Source organism: Thermobia domestica, chromosome 1 (assembly GCF_964235325.1).
Source record: "Thermobia domestica chromosome 1, izTheDome1.hap1.1, whole genome shotgun sequence".
NCBI classification, from domain to species: Eukaryota; Metazoa; Arthropoda; class Insecta; order Zygentoma; family Lepismatidae; genus Thermobia; species Thermobia domestica.
In genome coordinates this window covers 386,278,006-386,294,059 of record NC_137454.1, presented here as the reverse complement: position 1 = coordinate 386,294,059, position 16,054 = coordinate 386,278,006, and the positions used below count along the sequence as shown (strand labels likewise).

General features: G+C 34.7%; 1 protein-coding gene across 1 annotated transcript in view; it reads left to right on the top strand.

Moving 5' to 3' along the window:
• Nucleotides 1-11,842: 11,842 nt before the first annotated feature.
• Nucleotides 11,843-16,054, top strand: part of LOC145665033 (dnaJ homolog subfamily C member 8) — a 60,695-nt gene continuing 56,483 nt past the window's right edge. Inside the window, exon 1 of the mRNA XM_081732258.1 lies at nt 11,843-12,095. Coding sequence (XP_081588384.1) covers nt 11,997-12,095 — 99 coding nt within the window. The 5' untranslated portion in view covers nt 11,843-11,996. The remainder of the gene's footprint in view (nt 12,096-16,054) is intronic.

Sequence of the window (16,054 nt, the reverse complement as noted above, 5' to 3'; positions counted from 1 at the left end):
ATCGTTTAAAGAATCTGAAAATTTTCATGGCGCAGACAATTTTTAGTACTATGTAGGAACAAGTTAAACAATTTTTCATGAATCGAAATATTTTCTTCTCATATGGAAAAATTGAAGAACTTTTTATGAGTCGAAAAATTTTCATCATTTTGAAGCGGAAAGTAAAACAACTTTTTGTGAATCGGAAAGTTTTATTGCTCTGTAGAAACAAATGAAATGAATTTTCATGAATCGGAAAATTTTCATCACGATGAGGAAACAAGTGAAAACACTTTTCATAATCCGGACAATTTTGGATATGTATAGTGATGTTAGGTGGAATATTTTCCACTATATTGTGGCAGTATCCGTATTTAATCAGAATTTCATGTATAATAATTTTATTTTATTGATCAATTTTTATTTATTTTATGGATATCGGATTTGATAAAATAATAAGGTGAAGGTAAATAACAATTAAGAATTGAGATTAACGCAAGCTGATGCAAATGTGTTATTTAATTGTCAGCGAAATTCAATAAACAAAAATGCATAATGGAGAGTCTGCGAATGCAGGAAGACAATCTATGTAATGCGTTAACTCGTACATAAGCTACATTCTGTAAATTATGAAAAGTGATTGTAATCTGTTTGTTAACATTTCACACATTCACGGATATGAGGAAATTGCCTAGAATCGGGAAATCGGAGTTTGTCGAGTGTTGCAGTTTTTGAGTCTTGACACGAGGAAAAAGGTTGTTTTTCCAAACGAAAGGAGGTCGCACGTGCCTGGCAGCAGACGACGCCAGAGAATTCCAGAACGAAGGAGTTGAACAAAACCAAGAGACAGGAGGTCTTCTGGACAGTCAACCGGGAGCCAATCGAGACAGTCATCCAGGGGTTCGACAGACAGTCAACCGGGACGGAGAGTCAACCGTGGGTTCGATTGACAGTGTTTTATTGAAAGAATAGTTATCGAGATTTGGATGGAAGCTTCAGCTTATAGAGAAGCTCCAGTATTTTATTAAAGAAGTTCAACGATTCATCTATAGCATTTGGGAGTGAGACCAGACTCAATGCTAAGCCGCAACGCCTGTCCATAGGAGTGTCAACTTGGCGGCACTGGATTCAACCCTTCAACACCAAGGCCATCAGCGAACGTCATTTGGAAGAATCTGAAAGGTATGTGTTTCTCCTATTCAAGGTTCAATTGCTCAATGCTCGATAAGCGGTACTCGACTGGCAAAGTTTCCGATTATCCGTACTAAAATTCACAACACGCATATTCATCACATTTTTCTGAATACGAAATACAGATGTTATCTAGTCATAGAAATCATTGTGTTATTATTCGACTTAAATCCCCAATTGGTATGTGTAAATGATAAACCTCTCGCATATAAATTCAAGAACTTGCCCACTCATTCTAGATGGTGAGTGAAAGGCGCTCAGCTCAATTCATTTTTGCATCCCCAAAACAGGAACGAATTGAGCCGGGTTGTCAATATTTAACAGCACATTCAGCTATAAAATTCAATTCCTGCAGAGGAAAGTTTGCAACAAATTATCATTTTCCAATTAGCTTTCGGAAACCAGAAAATTCTCTAATAATTCAAGTTGGGAAGTAAAAATATACAGTGTTTCTCTCTCTCTGTGTGTGTGAGTATAAAGTGAAGGGAACATACATCGAGTTCGTCGAGAACAAATATCCCATTCCAATATTTAAAAAGTAACAAGAAATTGAAAAGAAACCTTTGGGAATTTATCAGTTTCAGAAACAGGAAAATTCCACTACTTTTGCACATGTAGGCTTGCCTATGTAATGAAATAACTACATGAAAGTTCCTTAGGAAGGTTATTTTGTAACAAAATAATCTTCAGGAAATGATTCTATTGTGTTTAACACTCGTAAGTCATAATTTCAATATTGGAATTTTGTATAATGAACATATTATGGTTAAAACTACCATTATTATGTATAAAAATGTATTAGAAATAATGACGATTCGATAGAACAAGTATATATATATTATAAGAAATATGTTTTTTAATTTGTAAATTAAAATGAAACTACTTGCTTTTAGAACGCAGCTGCTTTTTATGTTTCTTTTATTATTTTATTGGAAGAACAACTACACAAATCAGCTTCCTTATGAGTTATATTTCACTTTCTCTTCTGAATGAATATATGAATAAATAAATGTTTATTTCCAGAAAATGGTCAGTATTTGCTTTCATGAGTTACTTAACTCGAATTTTGGGTAGTCAAACATTTACAGTAGGCACTTTATATTATATCTACTTATTTATAAATGTTGCAGTATGTAAATCTATAAAAGTAGTAAAGCTATGAGAAAACCATCCTATGCGTATTAAACTGACGAAATCTAATATTGTAAGATCAAAGGTGAATTATGAGGGAAGCGCGCATTGAAGTTTTTGAAACATTCTTGAACTGAAGAATCGTTAGAAACACTTCATGAAACTTTTTCAGACAATATTTATTAACAATAAATTTTACGGCTAAACAACGATGTAGGAATAAGTGGAGTATGTTTTTATGAATCGGAAAATATTCATGACTTTTAATAAATTGAAATTTTAAATAATAGAATAGGATATTTGTACTCTACGAACTCAATGTATGTTCTCTGCACTTTGCATACACAGAGAGAAAGAGAGAGAGGATTTGAATTGAGTTGATTTGGAGTTTAATGTCCCTTTCAGCAGCGAGGCTATTTAAGACGGGGCCAACGTTAATTTCGACCTACATGAGCTCCCGCTGGGAATCGATGCCAGGTCTTCCACGCCAAAGGCGCGTATGCTAACCACTTAGCAACGAAGGAGCTCGCAGATGAAGAGAGAGAGAGAAACACTGTGTAAAATTTTACTTCCCAACTTGAAATATTAGAAAATTATCCGGTTCCCGAAAGCTAATTGGAAAATTATAATTTGGTGCTGACTAACTTTCCTCTACAGAAATTCAATTTTGTAGCTGAATGTGCAGTTACATATAGTGGAAAATTTTTCACCTAACATTACTATACATAATATCCAAAATTGTCCGGCTTATTAAAAGTTTTTCCACTTGTTTCTACATCGTGATGAAAATTTTCCGATTCGTGAAAATTCATTTCACTTGTTTCTACAGAGCAATAAAACTTTCCGATTCACAAAAAGTTGTTTTACTTTTTGCTTCAAAATGATGAAAATTTTCCGACTCATAAAAAGTTCTTCAATTTTTCCATATAAGAAGAAAATATTTCGATTCATGAAAAATTGTTTAACTTGTTCCTACATAGTACTAAAAATTGTATGCGCCATGAAAATTTTTAGATTCTTTAAACGATCTTTCACTTTTTAACATTTCTGTACATGAATTCAACCAATTGTATGATTGCTGAGGAATTGTTACTTGATGACTGATAGTTTTTTATTACGGAAAATTTTCCGGAAAAATAGCGGAAAATTTTCCACCTGTCATCACTACTTATGACGGATAACGAAGTGTGTCATAAATTATTTATAAGTGGTTACGAGAAATGAAATATAGTCAACGACTAAAAGCAACAGAACTCCTCATGTATCACAAAGTTCTTACCATCATAAAAATATCTTCATGAACGATTACGGAAAGTACCTTCATCCTATTAACTCAATCAAGTAAAAAAAAAACTGAGCATCGAGTCTGATTGGCTACTCTCGTTTCCGCCATGAATGTTGGCTCAAAACATGGTGATCTTATTGACTGGAGCAGGCAGATTGGGAGTGGGGAAACTGACGTACGGCTTCACGATTTTGTTCACGATCCTCTATTTTATAACATCCTTAGTTTAAACCGTCGCTCTGTTTTATTTCCGCGTTTGTTCCTCCATTCTCCAAATTCTATTAACACTGTCGCCCGGATCTTCTACGCTTTGAAACCCGCTAGTGATCACTGCTGAGATTAGGTTATTGTTTATTGACTGTCAGCATGATACACTAGGGCGTGTCAATTTTTTCAATTTTCAAAATCCTGAAATTAGAGGTGCTAAAAAGTTGAGATCTGGCGTATTTCGAAGCATATATAAATTCAATATAATGTTGTTTAGCTAGGTAAATATCAGTCCAAAGTTTTTGTTATTTACGTTCTTTTTTTACAAATTTACTTTTGTTTTGTCGTTCATTTATTGAGCAGAAATACATGCTTGTTAAGAAGAGTTTTATCTATTTGCACATTGCTGAATTAGAATTTTAATATTATGTTAAATTTATATTCTACAATCATTAAATTAGATACATTTTCAATTTTAAACGAGTGCTAAAGTTTTCACATTTATTATATAGTAACTCCAAGGGTATAAGATTGAGAGCTTCAAACTTGAGTGTGTGAACTTTTTCAACTAGTCCTTATATTAACATTGTGGTTTCTTGATGTTTCTTTACAATGACTTATAAGACAAAAACAAAACGTAATACGTTTACACATCGGAGTAATTTCGTTGGAACCGGCAGAGAATTGTTACCCTCTGAGCTTCCCGTCATTAAGCTATGTTGTCATACAGAGCATTTGGTATGGTGTCGGCTTGCGTGCCACAGCTGCCATATCTACTGTCGCCCTTATGGATGTTGGCTTGATGACCGACAAAGACCAAAGTCTTGTCATTGATCACAATAAAGTGAAGAGAGCACAAGAAAAAAAATAATGAAATCCGTGGACCAAGAATTTGATGAGTTTTGTCAGCAAGGTATAATCGACTGCATCTTCTTTGACGGCCGTGAAGATATTACGAACGTTGATAGCAGAAAATTCAAATCACAAGTTCCCTGGGATTATATGAGAACAACACTATTCTGTTTACAGCGAGCCAGATGGACGCTATCTTTATCATTTTACTCCTCAGAAAGATTGTGACAATAAAAAGCAAGCTGAATTTTTTGCTGATAATCTTGAAGATTTTAGAAGGGTATTGATAAAATATTACAAGCAATTGAAGGTGATTCTACTAGCGTCAACACTGGTTGGGAAGGTCGTACTATGCATTGGGTAGAAGTCAAACTCGGTCGTAAGCTAAATTGGTTAGTGTGTGCTCTTCACACCAGAGGGTTACCTTTGCAACACTTAATCACAACACTGTAATGGCATAATTTTGTCAAACAATCAGTGGAAAGGTATTATTGGAGATATATTAGACGCAGTTACTGGACTTGAAATCGATCCTTCATAGCAAAAACTCCCAATTGGAGAGCCTCTTATTGCACTGAGTGAAAATATCGTAAAAGATTTATCTACAGATCAAGCATACGGATATCAGATTACACAGGTCATTCTCACTGGAAAACCTCCATGGGATCTGGAACTTCTTGAAATTGGTCTAGCCAGTCACTCAAGATGGTTGACTACAGCAAATAGACTGCGTCGTTTGTGGGTTTCTAAACATGAACTTAACGTCAAATATCTCATAAATCTTAGGCGGATAGTGAAATACATTGTTAGTGTCTATTACCCTGCTGGTTCAACATCGAAGTCAAGCATTGCTGGGAAAAAGGGCTACGCCACATCTTGTTTCAACTGCAGTGACTTAATATGCAGAAGAAGATTGTTGTGGATGCTGTACTTCAAACGATACTTAACTTGAGAAGTGAGGCAGTACAAGGAAATCTCTCTGTACGTACGAGGACAACACCTCCTATCGACCCCAATGCTTCGTTCATGCTAGAGATGATCGACTTGTCTAAAGGTGTTCATAAACCTCCCTTGACATGCAAACTTTCAACAGTAGTAGTAAAGAAATTTGTAGACGTTCCGATGAAAGTACCACAGTGACCAAATCACGCTCAATCTATAGAAAGGTGTATGAAACAAGTCACAGAGGCAGCAGCAAAAGTCTATACGCAGGAGAAACGTGAGGGGTACATAATAGTTCAAGAAGCAAGTCCACAGATGATGTCTGAAAATGAATCAAAACAGGACATAATGAAACTTGTTTTGTGAATAGCTTGTGCGTTAATAGTGTATTACTTACTTGCTACTGTTTCTTGAATACATTTGTATTAAGTAAAACAAGGACAGCTTTGCCAAAAATGTAACACAAATGTAGCATTATATATATATATATATATATATATATATATATATATATATATATATATATATATATATATATATATATATATATATATATATATATAGATAGATAGATAGATAGATATAGATAGATAGATAGATAGATATAGATAGATAGATATAGTAATACTATAGTAGTAGGCCTAAGTAAGAAGTGTATGAACTGTACGATGCAGCAGTTACAAAATAATTCATTATAATTGAAGACTAGTAGTTTATCAATGTGGTTGAGTAAGGTACTTTTAAAATCAATGAAAAATGTGTTTCTCAAGATTTGTAACAGAAGCTACACACTTCAAACATGGAGAATGTTACACGTTTTTACTAAAACAATTATAAAGTATAATAGTATGTAATCAAAATAATGCTTTCTGTTCTTAGTAACTGCAATGCAATAATATAAAGTCTAAATACAGTATTTCAGTACGTAGTCTATGTATGCAGAAATTTTATTGAGTGCTTTATCAAAGTATTGGTTATATACTCTTTCTTACTGTACCTCTAGATTTATTAATATGTTTGATGATTAATAAAATGTTTCATACGGAAAGATATTTTATAGCATTGCATGGCATTTTCGAAAGTGTTTCAGTATGAAATTCCGAAAACTGCTCTTGTGCTATATTCAAATCTTGATTTACCTAGCTAGAATTTCTTTAATCACAAAACTAAGTACGAATTTGAATTTCTCATACCTAAAAACATACTTTTAAGACCCCTCATCATGAAAAATTGCAAAACGTATATTTCACCCTCAAAAATGACACGCACTAATGATACACTCATTTGGACTGTACCGCCGCTGCAAATTGAAGCTTTACCTAGAGGGACAAGCATTAATATTTGGGCCCACTACAATATTTCTAGGTTCCTCAGTTGTTTTTATTATTATTATTATTTATTGAAGTAGAAGACGGATTAAATTTATGCATCATCTTCGGGACACATTTAGTTCCGATGATGATGGAGCAGCTCCATTTTCAATTGTTTTGTTCTTTTAGAAATTGCAAAGCATAGTGGGTCCAATCCATGCTTCAGAGATTAAATTGAGGAATCACTGACACAACTTAAAGCTTAAAATATGTACATTATCCGCCTTATGCAGAGTCGTTTTGACGTATGATTAGAGTCATACTAAAGACCTGACTACTGCAGGAAACATACCTTAGTCGAACTCTTTAGTATGTCACTAATCACGTGTCAGAACGACTCTGCATAAGGCCCTATTTATTTTGGGCCTTAATAGTTTTACTGAAATAGGTCCAAATTACATTTTTGTTTTATTCAAGAAATGTTGTGTGTCTGTGTTGTTTTTGGGGCGTGGTGAACCAATTCATTGCTTCATGCATACGTTCATATTCGTATCATATGGAGTAAGAAATTTTGCGCTTTATGCACAGTCGTTTTGACGTATGATTAGCGTCATGCTAAAAGCCTGACTACTGCAAGAAACATGTTAGTCAATCTTTAGTATGGTACTAATCACGCTTCAGAACGACTCTGCATAAGACCCTTTATCTTTAACTGGACCCTTTCAAACGACGGGGAGCTTAAATAAGAAAGCAGTTGCTCCTCATCCTCCCACAAATTACAAACCTGTTTTATACGCTCAGCTCAAAGTGACTCAATGTAGCGGAAATTAGGAGGCGCACAAAAGAGGAGTTTGGTGCGAGGGTAGGAAAATACTTAAATATGGATCTGAATATGCGTGATTGAAAAACCGGCTTATGTATTTATTTCATTTTATTTTCTTGACTAGTGTACTATTTGACTTAACACAATTTTAAGGGAAAAAACTTTTTTAAAATATTATCTCACTTTTCTCCGATTTATCTGTTTATCCAAGCTGTGTGCCCAAGGATGTTCATGTTAGCTTCAATTTAAGATAGAAACGTGCATAATGTATAAAAAGTAGAGGCATTAGAAGATAATACCTTCGAAAAAAGGTGTACTCTGAGGGTCCTACGGGTAAATTCCGTAACGGTTTTGACAACACAACAGAATGCAAATTTTCCCATTTAATTTATAATGGTTTTATAAATTAAACGCAGTTACAATTTTGTGCGGTAACAACGGCTTTTTTTTCATTCTTTGCATTGTGTTGCTATGCACAGAATTTTGCGTTTGCAGCGCAGTCTTTGCTTTAGCTTCCAATAATGTGGATAACAACTAGAATTGATTTTTGCACTTGCCCGTTGCGTTAGGGTCCAACATGTTTGGAAGGCTGCTACTGAGAAAAGCCCTGAGTCATACGTTCTGAACCAGTGACGGCCAACTGGGTTCACTTCAGTAGTGCTATTCAGCCGGTTTTCACCGGTTCGGGCGAATCGGTTGTTAAAATATTTCGAGTTCGCCAGTTGTTATACCGAGATAAACATACACACACACACACATCACCAAGCCAGGCGTGAAAGAAAAAAACTCAAACAAAGTATGTGTTTAATAAACTTGTGCATAAAGTATGTGCAGAACCATTTTTAGAATTTGAAAACTAAACCATGCAGATCGTTTGTTGATTATTCTCATAAAATTTTCGTTTGTTCAGGATTTGTAAACAATTTATTTTAAAAAACAAAATGGGCGGCGGCAACTTCACGTAGCAAAACAAATTTTCGGCAATCGAAAATAAACCATGCAGATAAGATTTCTATATATTTTGCATTTCTATTAGCATAGCAAGTGTGTACATTTGAAATTTCAGCTAGAAAAAAGAGCTTGTAGAATACAATTTTTTCACAGCCAAAAACAATTGACATATTTGAAGAACATTACTTTCCTCTGTGCATACGAGAAGATTAATGGAGAACGGGAGGAACGGTAAATTTTATTTTAAGCGTCTGTTCTTAGAAATTCTTACAGCTACAAGGTTAAGTACGATCTCTCAGAAGAAGGTATAGACGTTTAGTATATACCTTAAGGTTGGATTAAAGGGACAAATTTTCCCGATAGATGGCACTACAGTCCTTGTATCTTTCCCATGTATTTTTTACCTTTCACGAAAATTCACGATTTGTCTTACAAATTTCAACTTACAGACTTCAAATTTTTAGAAAAGGAACTTCATAATCCATCGAAGGAAATAATCCGTGCTGATTTTGTATTTAGAATATTCTTCATTATTGAAGTGGCTTGATTGTTGAAATAGATATCCAAACTTTAACAATGGAACTGTTTCAACGATGAAAAAAATTCTAAATAAAAAATCGGCACGGATTGTTCCCTTTGATAGGTTATAAAGTTCCTTCTCTAAAAGTTTGAAGCTTCTAGGTTGAAATTTGTAAGAGAAATCGTAAACTTTTGTGAAAGGTAAAAAATACATGGGAGAGATATGAAGACTGTAGTGACATCTATCGGCAAAACTTGTCCCTTTACACCAACCTTAATCTCAAATGCTCAAAAGATATCAAGAATGAGAACTGGGATCATATGAGTGAAGCAGTGAAGGTTATTTATATTTGATACTCATACATACCGGGCGGTATTCAGAGAGAATTCGTTAATCGAGGGTTAGTCACAGATTAGTCAGTAAGGATACTAAATCTTTACTAAGGAAGGTGCACTTTTTGGTATTCAGAGTCTACTTTGAGTAGAACTAAAATGATAATTTGGGTATGATTAACTTATAGAACTCCAACTCATCGGTGAGAAAAATAAATGTGGCAACTACGGAAAAGAGATGTGCGCATGCGTAGTCTGTAAAAATGGAAATACATGACATACGAAATCCGAAATGTGTCGCACAAGCTAAACCGTGGCTAAGTAGTATCCTCTGCTCTAGATTAATTAGTCACATGTAATGAACTCCATCGATTACTATGTCCTAATCAGAGACTCTGAATACACTTTTGATAACTATCTGTTAGTCGATCTCGTAGTATTGCCTTAATCAGACGTCAAAACGACTCTGCATAAGGCCCACAATTATTAACAATTGTCAATCCATTCAAGGAGTTATCTTTTAAAAACTTCTTGACAACCATCTATCTTGGATAATTCGTTTCCACGATATTCGAAGTGCAACATAATTTCGTCATGCCATTTGTATGTTCTGTAGCTCGCTACATATCTATCTATCTACCTTCTATATCTCCCAGATACATATAAGATAGGTGCAGATAAATACGCCATGTTAAGGGTGTTGGATTTTTTATGGCCTTAATTCTGATGAAACACAAGGAACAAGAGATGTACGTTGCAGAGTAGTCTTTTCTGAGTGTAGAAAAAAATGTGGCAATGATGCGACTCACTTCTATTTCGTACCCAAGGTAAAAGAAAAGAAAAGTGTTATAAAGTGGTGAATTTACCAACACGTGCAGGTAATTACGCGAGGTCTAGAATACTACTAGAAAACTGTAATAAATCTTACAACTGCTTACATCGTCTTTATTGTACGAACTCAAATATTACTACACAGCATAGCTGAAGCAAATATATATATAAAACAGAAGTGCAAGATGAAGAAAAGAAGATAACATGTAAAAACGATAATATCCAAAGTTGAAATAAAGTTCCAAACTGAAAGAAGATAAACAAACAGTGTCACTGTACTGTAACTAAAAAAAAAAAAAAAAAAAACGTGGAACATGTGGAACAAATGAAAACATATTTGTATTCTGCAGTCAGTCCAGCACAAGCCCTGGCGTATTTCGCTGCACCATGCTTGGTATTGATTTGATAGTCATGGAATCACAAATTCTGAAATTACACTTACAAAACAAAGCTTTCCTAGACGGACACGAAATAAGGCGTACGTTGCTGTAAACAATGGGCAATATTCTGAGTTAGCACGGTACTAATAACGGATTCTTACCTCTATTGAAATAATAACGTACTTCCACGGAACCTTCCAAAAGCTAACGACACAGCACGGCGTGGCGGTGTCAGCGTTGTCTCCCGGAGTATTCGTCAAATCGGACTTGTCCAAGACCATAGGACATATTGGAAGCGCATTTAAGCAGATTTTGTCGATCGGAAATGTCCTAGTACTGAACACTTGGCGTATTAACTGCACTGGCGTATATACCTGCAGTTACATTATATATATATATATTGAAAGAGAGAACCGGTTGTTAAAAAAATTAGAATAGCACCACTGGTTCACTTCGTATAAATTTCTATGTGGCGAGGGCTGCAAATTCATGTGATACTTTTCTTTACGTTTATACTATACACTCATTACACAATAGCCCAGAAAAAAATTATTCTGTTATCGGGTGTATATTAAACAACCGACAACCAAAACACCGACAAAGGAAAAATCAAATCTCTTAGTTGATATTAGTGTATTAGTCCAAATCATTACATTTTAACTATACTTGTAAAATTTTTATGCATACAATAAAATATTATCTTTTCGAGGGCCGCATGCGGCTTGCAGGCCCGTAGTTGGCCATAACTCTTCTAAACTATAATGCTTATTTATTTGCATATTAAGATCAGGGCAAAATAGATGGCGCTCATTCCGTATCAATCATCGGGCAAAAAAAAATTGTGAAACCCAACGCAAAAGATGCGAAAAAACTTGCAAAGGTGATTATCGTAAACTAAATTGGAAATTTTGGTTTGCGTTGCCGCAAATTACTGAATGTACTCTATGGATTTGTTTAGCAACTCTGCAAGCCAATGTATTTTTAAAAATTTAATCCATAGCATAAAGAAAACACAGGAGCTCATTCTAAACTTGCTTTCCATTGAATTAGAAAAGATAAATAAAATCATATAATTTTATCATTCATACCTAAATTAGTATTCGAGCAAATTTTGAATGTTATAGTTATTGGTTTGCTTCTATTTGTTTAAACAATTTCTGAAGACCACATAAAATTTCTGAAGTCGCGCAAGGGACTTCTTCACAATACATTGTCGATATCAATTGACTGGAATACTTGCACGTTGTGTGTGAACTACCACAATGGCGTCTTTTACGGACAGTGTGAATTTTACTATTGATTTAAATTCTATTGAGCTTCCAGCCAAAAAAGAAGAAGAGTTTAAGGAATTTTACACTGAAGTAAGCTATAATTTTTAGATATTACTTTGTTTCATTATTTATGTGTGCTCCATAAGTTGTGTTATTAAATGTTATACACGTAAATTGTTTTCAAAATACTGACCATTTGTTTACGTCTATGTTTTACATATATAGAAGCACAAAAACATCGATAACTTAACGTGACTATACTGTTGTAACACTAAATGTAGAGGACATAGTTCATATAAAATATATATGCACACACACATATTACGAGCCCCTCAATAGTGAGTCACATATGTAAAACTTATTTGTTTCTCTGGTGATGAGCGTGTCAACCTAAGCTAATGTAAAACGAGTCACTGTAAAACTTCCTGAGCATAAGCAAGTATAGTTGATTTTCTGTCGTACGTGTAATAGTGCCAAATGAACAGCAAAATTAAGCGTAGTATACAGATGAGTTTGGCACGAAGAAACAGTACAGATTGAGCATGTCCATTCTGATACACATGTAGGTTTGTCTTTTTTGTAGTTTATTGGGGGTTGGTATCATTCCACTGTAGAAAGTAGTAGTGTTTACTATGGGAAACGCGCCAACGTGTGCTAGATGGTCACTACAAGAGTACAAACTAGTATTGCATTTAGTTCACATGGCGAAGCCGGGGCATGGTAGGGCGAAGGCAGAAACTCCGCATGGGATGCTTCCGTAAGGAACAGGCACATTAGCTACGGTAAGATTGAAAGTAGTGCCAGTCTGTTGTGTTGAGCGTCCTGTGGCTATGCTCTTTTGGCTAAAGGAGAAGCTGATTGTTGGGCACTTGTGCCGCAGAATAGATCCAAGATGTTATGGATTATGTTATGTTAGTAGTCAATTCATATGAAATGATTCAGTGAGGAAATTTTTAAAATCTTCGTTCGTAGGGGTCTGCGTTAACTTATATTACTCAGACCAACTGAACCCTCGGCTAATGAAACGAAAACGATTTTATTGAGAAAAGAACAGAGTATCTCATATCCAGTAGCTTACATTTTAAATAAAATTTGTATGGAAAATAGTGCAAATCCACCTAAACAGTTGACGTACCGGTAGTAATTGACAAATTTTCAATGGGATGGCATTTAGTATCTCCCCCAACTCGTTTCATGGTTCCAGAACCGAGTACCTTGTTTTCGTCTAAATTGTGATAAAGGTAAAAGTACAAGGGCCCTGGGGGCTTCTAAGTCCCTTCGCTAGCTGTCCCTAGCTCAGCTATATTTTGTAAAGTAAGTAACACACTGTAAATCTTATATGTGCAAGATTGGGGGATATACTAAATATCAGCCTTTTCAATGGTCGAATTGATCATCCCAACAAGAAATGTAATCTTAGGCTTTACCCTTTAAGACATTTGTAACCGTTTGGATACATATTTTTCGTAGGCTTCTACTACGTTAACGAAACGTTTAATTGACGCTCTTGCACAAAGCACTCCCCGAACATCAGCAGGAAGTGTGTCCCAATGGACACAATGTTCAAGAACGTCAATTAAACGTTTCGTTAAAGTAATATAAGCCTACGAAAACTATGTATCCAAATGGTTACAAATGACTTAAAGGGTTAATTGTTTGGAAGTGTGTAGCTATCAAAACGTATTATATAAAAAATAAATAAAAAATAGAACACATTGAAAGTTGCTCTCTTCACACAATGTTTCAGAAACCGAAAATAAAAATAAATTAAATTAAATACCTTGTTTCTTCGTTGGAACAAAGTTTAAAAATCTGAGATTTTGACAGATAATACCCTCTTTTCTGTACTGTACTGCTGCACAAAAGTCATGTGTTAGATTTATCTAGATGTCAAGTTACAGGAATTAAAAATCACACACACACAAAGTATTGCTAGCAGAGAACAACAAGAACAAAGCTGGACTGGGTCCATAATTTAATTATCGATTGTTGTTAAGCTTAAAATGAATTTGTTGTTAAAAATAGAAACGTCAGTATCCAATGTTTCAACAGTGGTAGCATGTTAATGTTGCGACTAATGTTAATATATAATAATGTCTTAAGTTATTTCTGAACGCCAAATATCTTGTAAAATATATAATTACTAAGAGTATATTGAAGCAGTTTGAACTATATAAGAAGTGATTTCTTTCATATTTTAACAGTAATCATTCACATATTAAAAGCTTTATTTATATTTCTGACGGAGCTAGTAGCCATAAAACAGATTATGATTTGGAAGCTGAGCGGCGTTCTCTGGTTTGTGTCACGGTAAAAACGCCTATTATGGTATGGACAGTATCACAAAACTACATTTAACCGGTAACTACGTACGAACCATGAACCTACCTAGGTAATAGATTGATGATTCAAAGTGAAATGATATGAAATATTTAAGTTTAAAGTCCTGTGATTATGCCCTTTAGGCTAAGAGAGAGATGATTAAGGCAAGTGAATGACGATGGAAGAATTGGTGGAATAATGAGGTGGGAGGAAACGGGAGTATCACGAGAAAAACCTACGGACACGATGTTGTTTGTGCCTCTTATCCTATATTGCTGGAATTTTCCTCATTAGTTCTATTAATGTCTTTCATAATCAGATTTAACAGTGCAGCACAACCTCTCGAGCATAGACACATACAATCCTCTGCAGACGAAATAGGAACATCTATCTGATTTTATTTCGTGCAGCGGTTTGAGATCTAGGGAGGACCAATGAGAACCTAAGCCACAGTGATGCTTCCACTGAACATCAATGTAAAAACAAACTCAATTGTTTACCATCGCGACCACTAATTCACCAGCGCGGTTGACCTCTAGGTCGCGATATAGAGTATATCTCCGGCATGCGCTTACCCATGTGAATCCAGGTGTTTGTGCCGTCATTGAGGTAGTGACCACGATCTAAACCTTGACCTCCACCACGAGGCATATTCAGCAAGTCTTTACCCTTAGAACCTACAACACAGCTACAGGCAGGACATAACAAACGTACTGCGAAATTAAGCGAAAAAATGTCAAAACTTACTGAATACAAATCACAGTAGAATTACTAATAAGATTCGAGAGTGACAGATAAGTTGTAAATCATGCAGCAACAATTTTGTTTGAACCAAAACGTTTTTATCAATCGTATCCGTCATACAAACTATTAAAAATAGTGACTAAATAGACCTGAGTTCCCTTAATTCAAACCCAAAGGGACCATGAACATTTTCTAATTATTCAGAATTTCAGATTATTTAGGATCAATTAACATTTACTTCATGTAACGCAAGTACGTTTAAATGAATGTAGTGTGATATATTATTTGAGATCATATTGCTATTTAATATTGATAAGCATAATACATTTTTCTCGTTTTTGTTTGATTTTTAAGGTCCCGTAACTTGACTTGTAGGTAAATCTCAATGATATTTGTACACAATAAGGTTTAAAACAATGAAGTATTCATTTTTATTTATGTACTTTTATATTTATGTATTTCATAAAGTACATTATTTATATGTAGCCTACGTTTTTTATTTATTATTTATTGTTCCCTATGTAACAGACCGATTAACGGTTGTTTACATTCTATTTGAATTGGCTCCCGGATTGTAATGTTTACCCGTGTTGCAATGTTTACCGGTTGTTTGAGGCAGCGTTAAAGTTGGTTCGTGTATTGTAATACTGCACCCTAGTGTTTCCAAAGATTCGTTTCAGATTCGTTTTGACGTTAATTGGTTTGTTGCAGATGAAATAAATGACACGAAAAGTGATCAGTTTTATATGAGATACGCAAACACAACAATAATTTACCACTAAAACTTCGAACTGTTTCTTTCTACAACTGTTTCGCGTTATTGTAATGATTCCATTCATAGTTTAATATAGTACAAATTTATTTTATATTTTACCTTACCTCATATACGTATGTCTGTCAATTATTCACGTGATACTACCCGTGTTTCATTTGTTATGCGCCCTGATGTTCATTTGTTACTCATTCTGATGTTTATTTGTTAC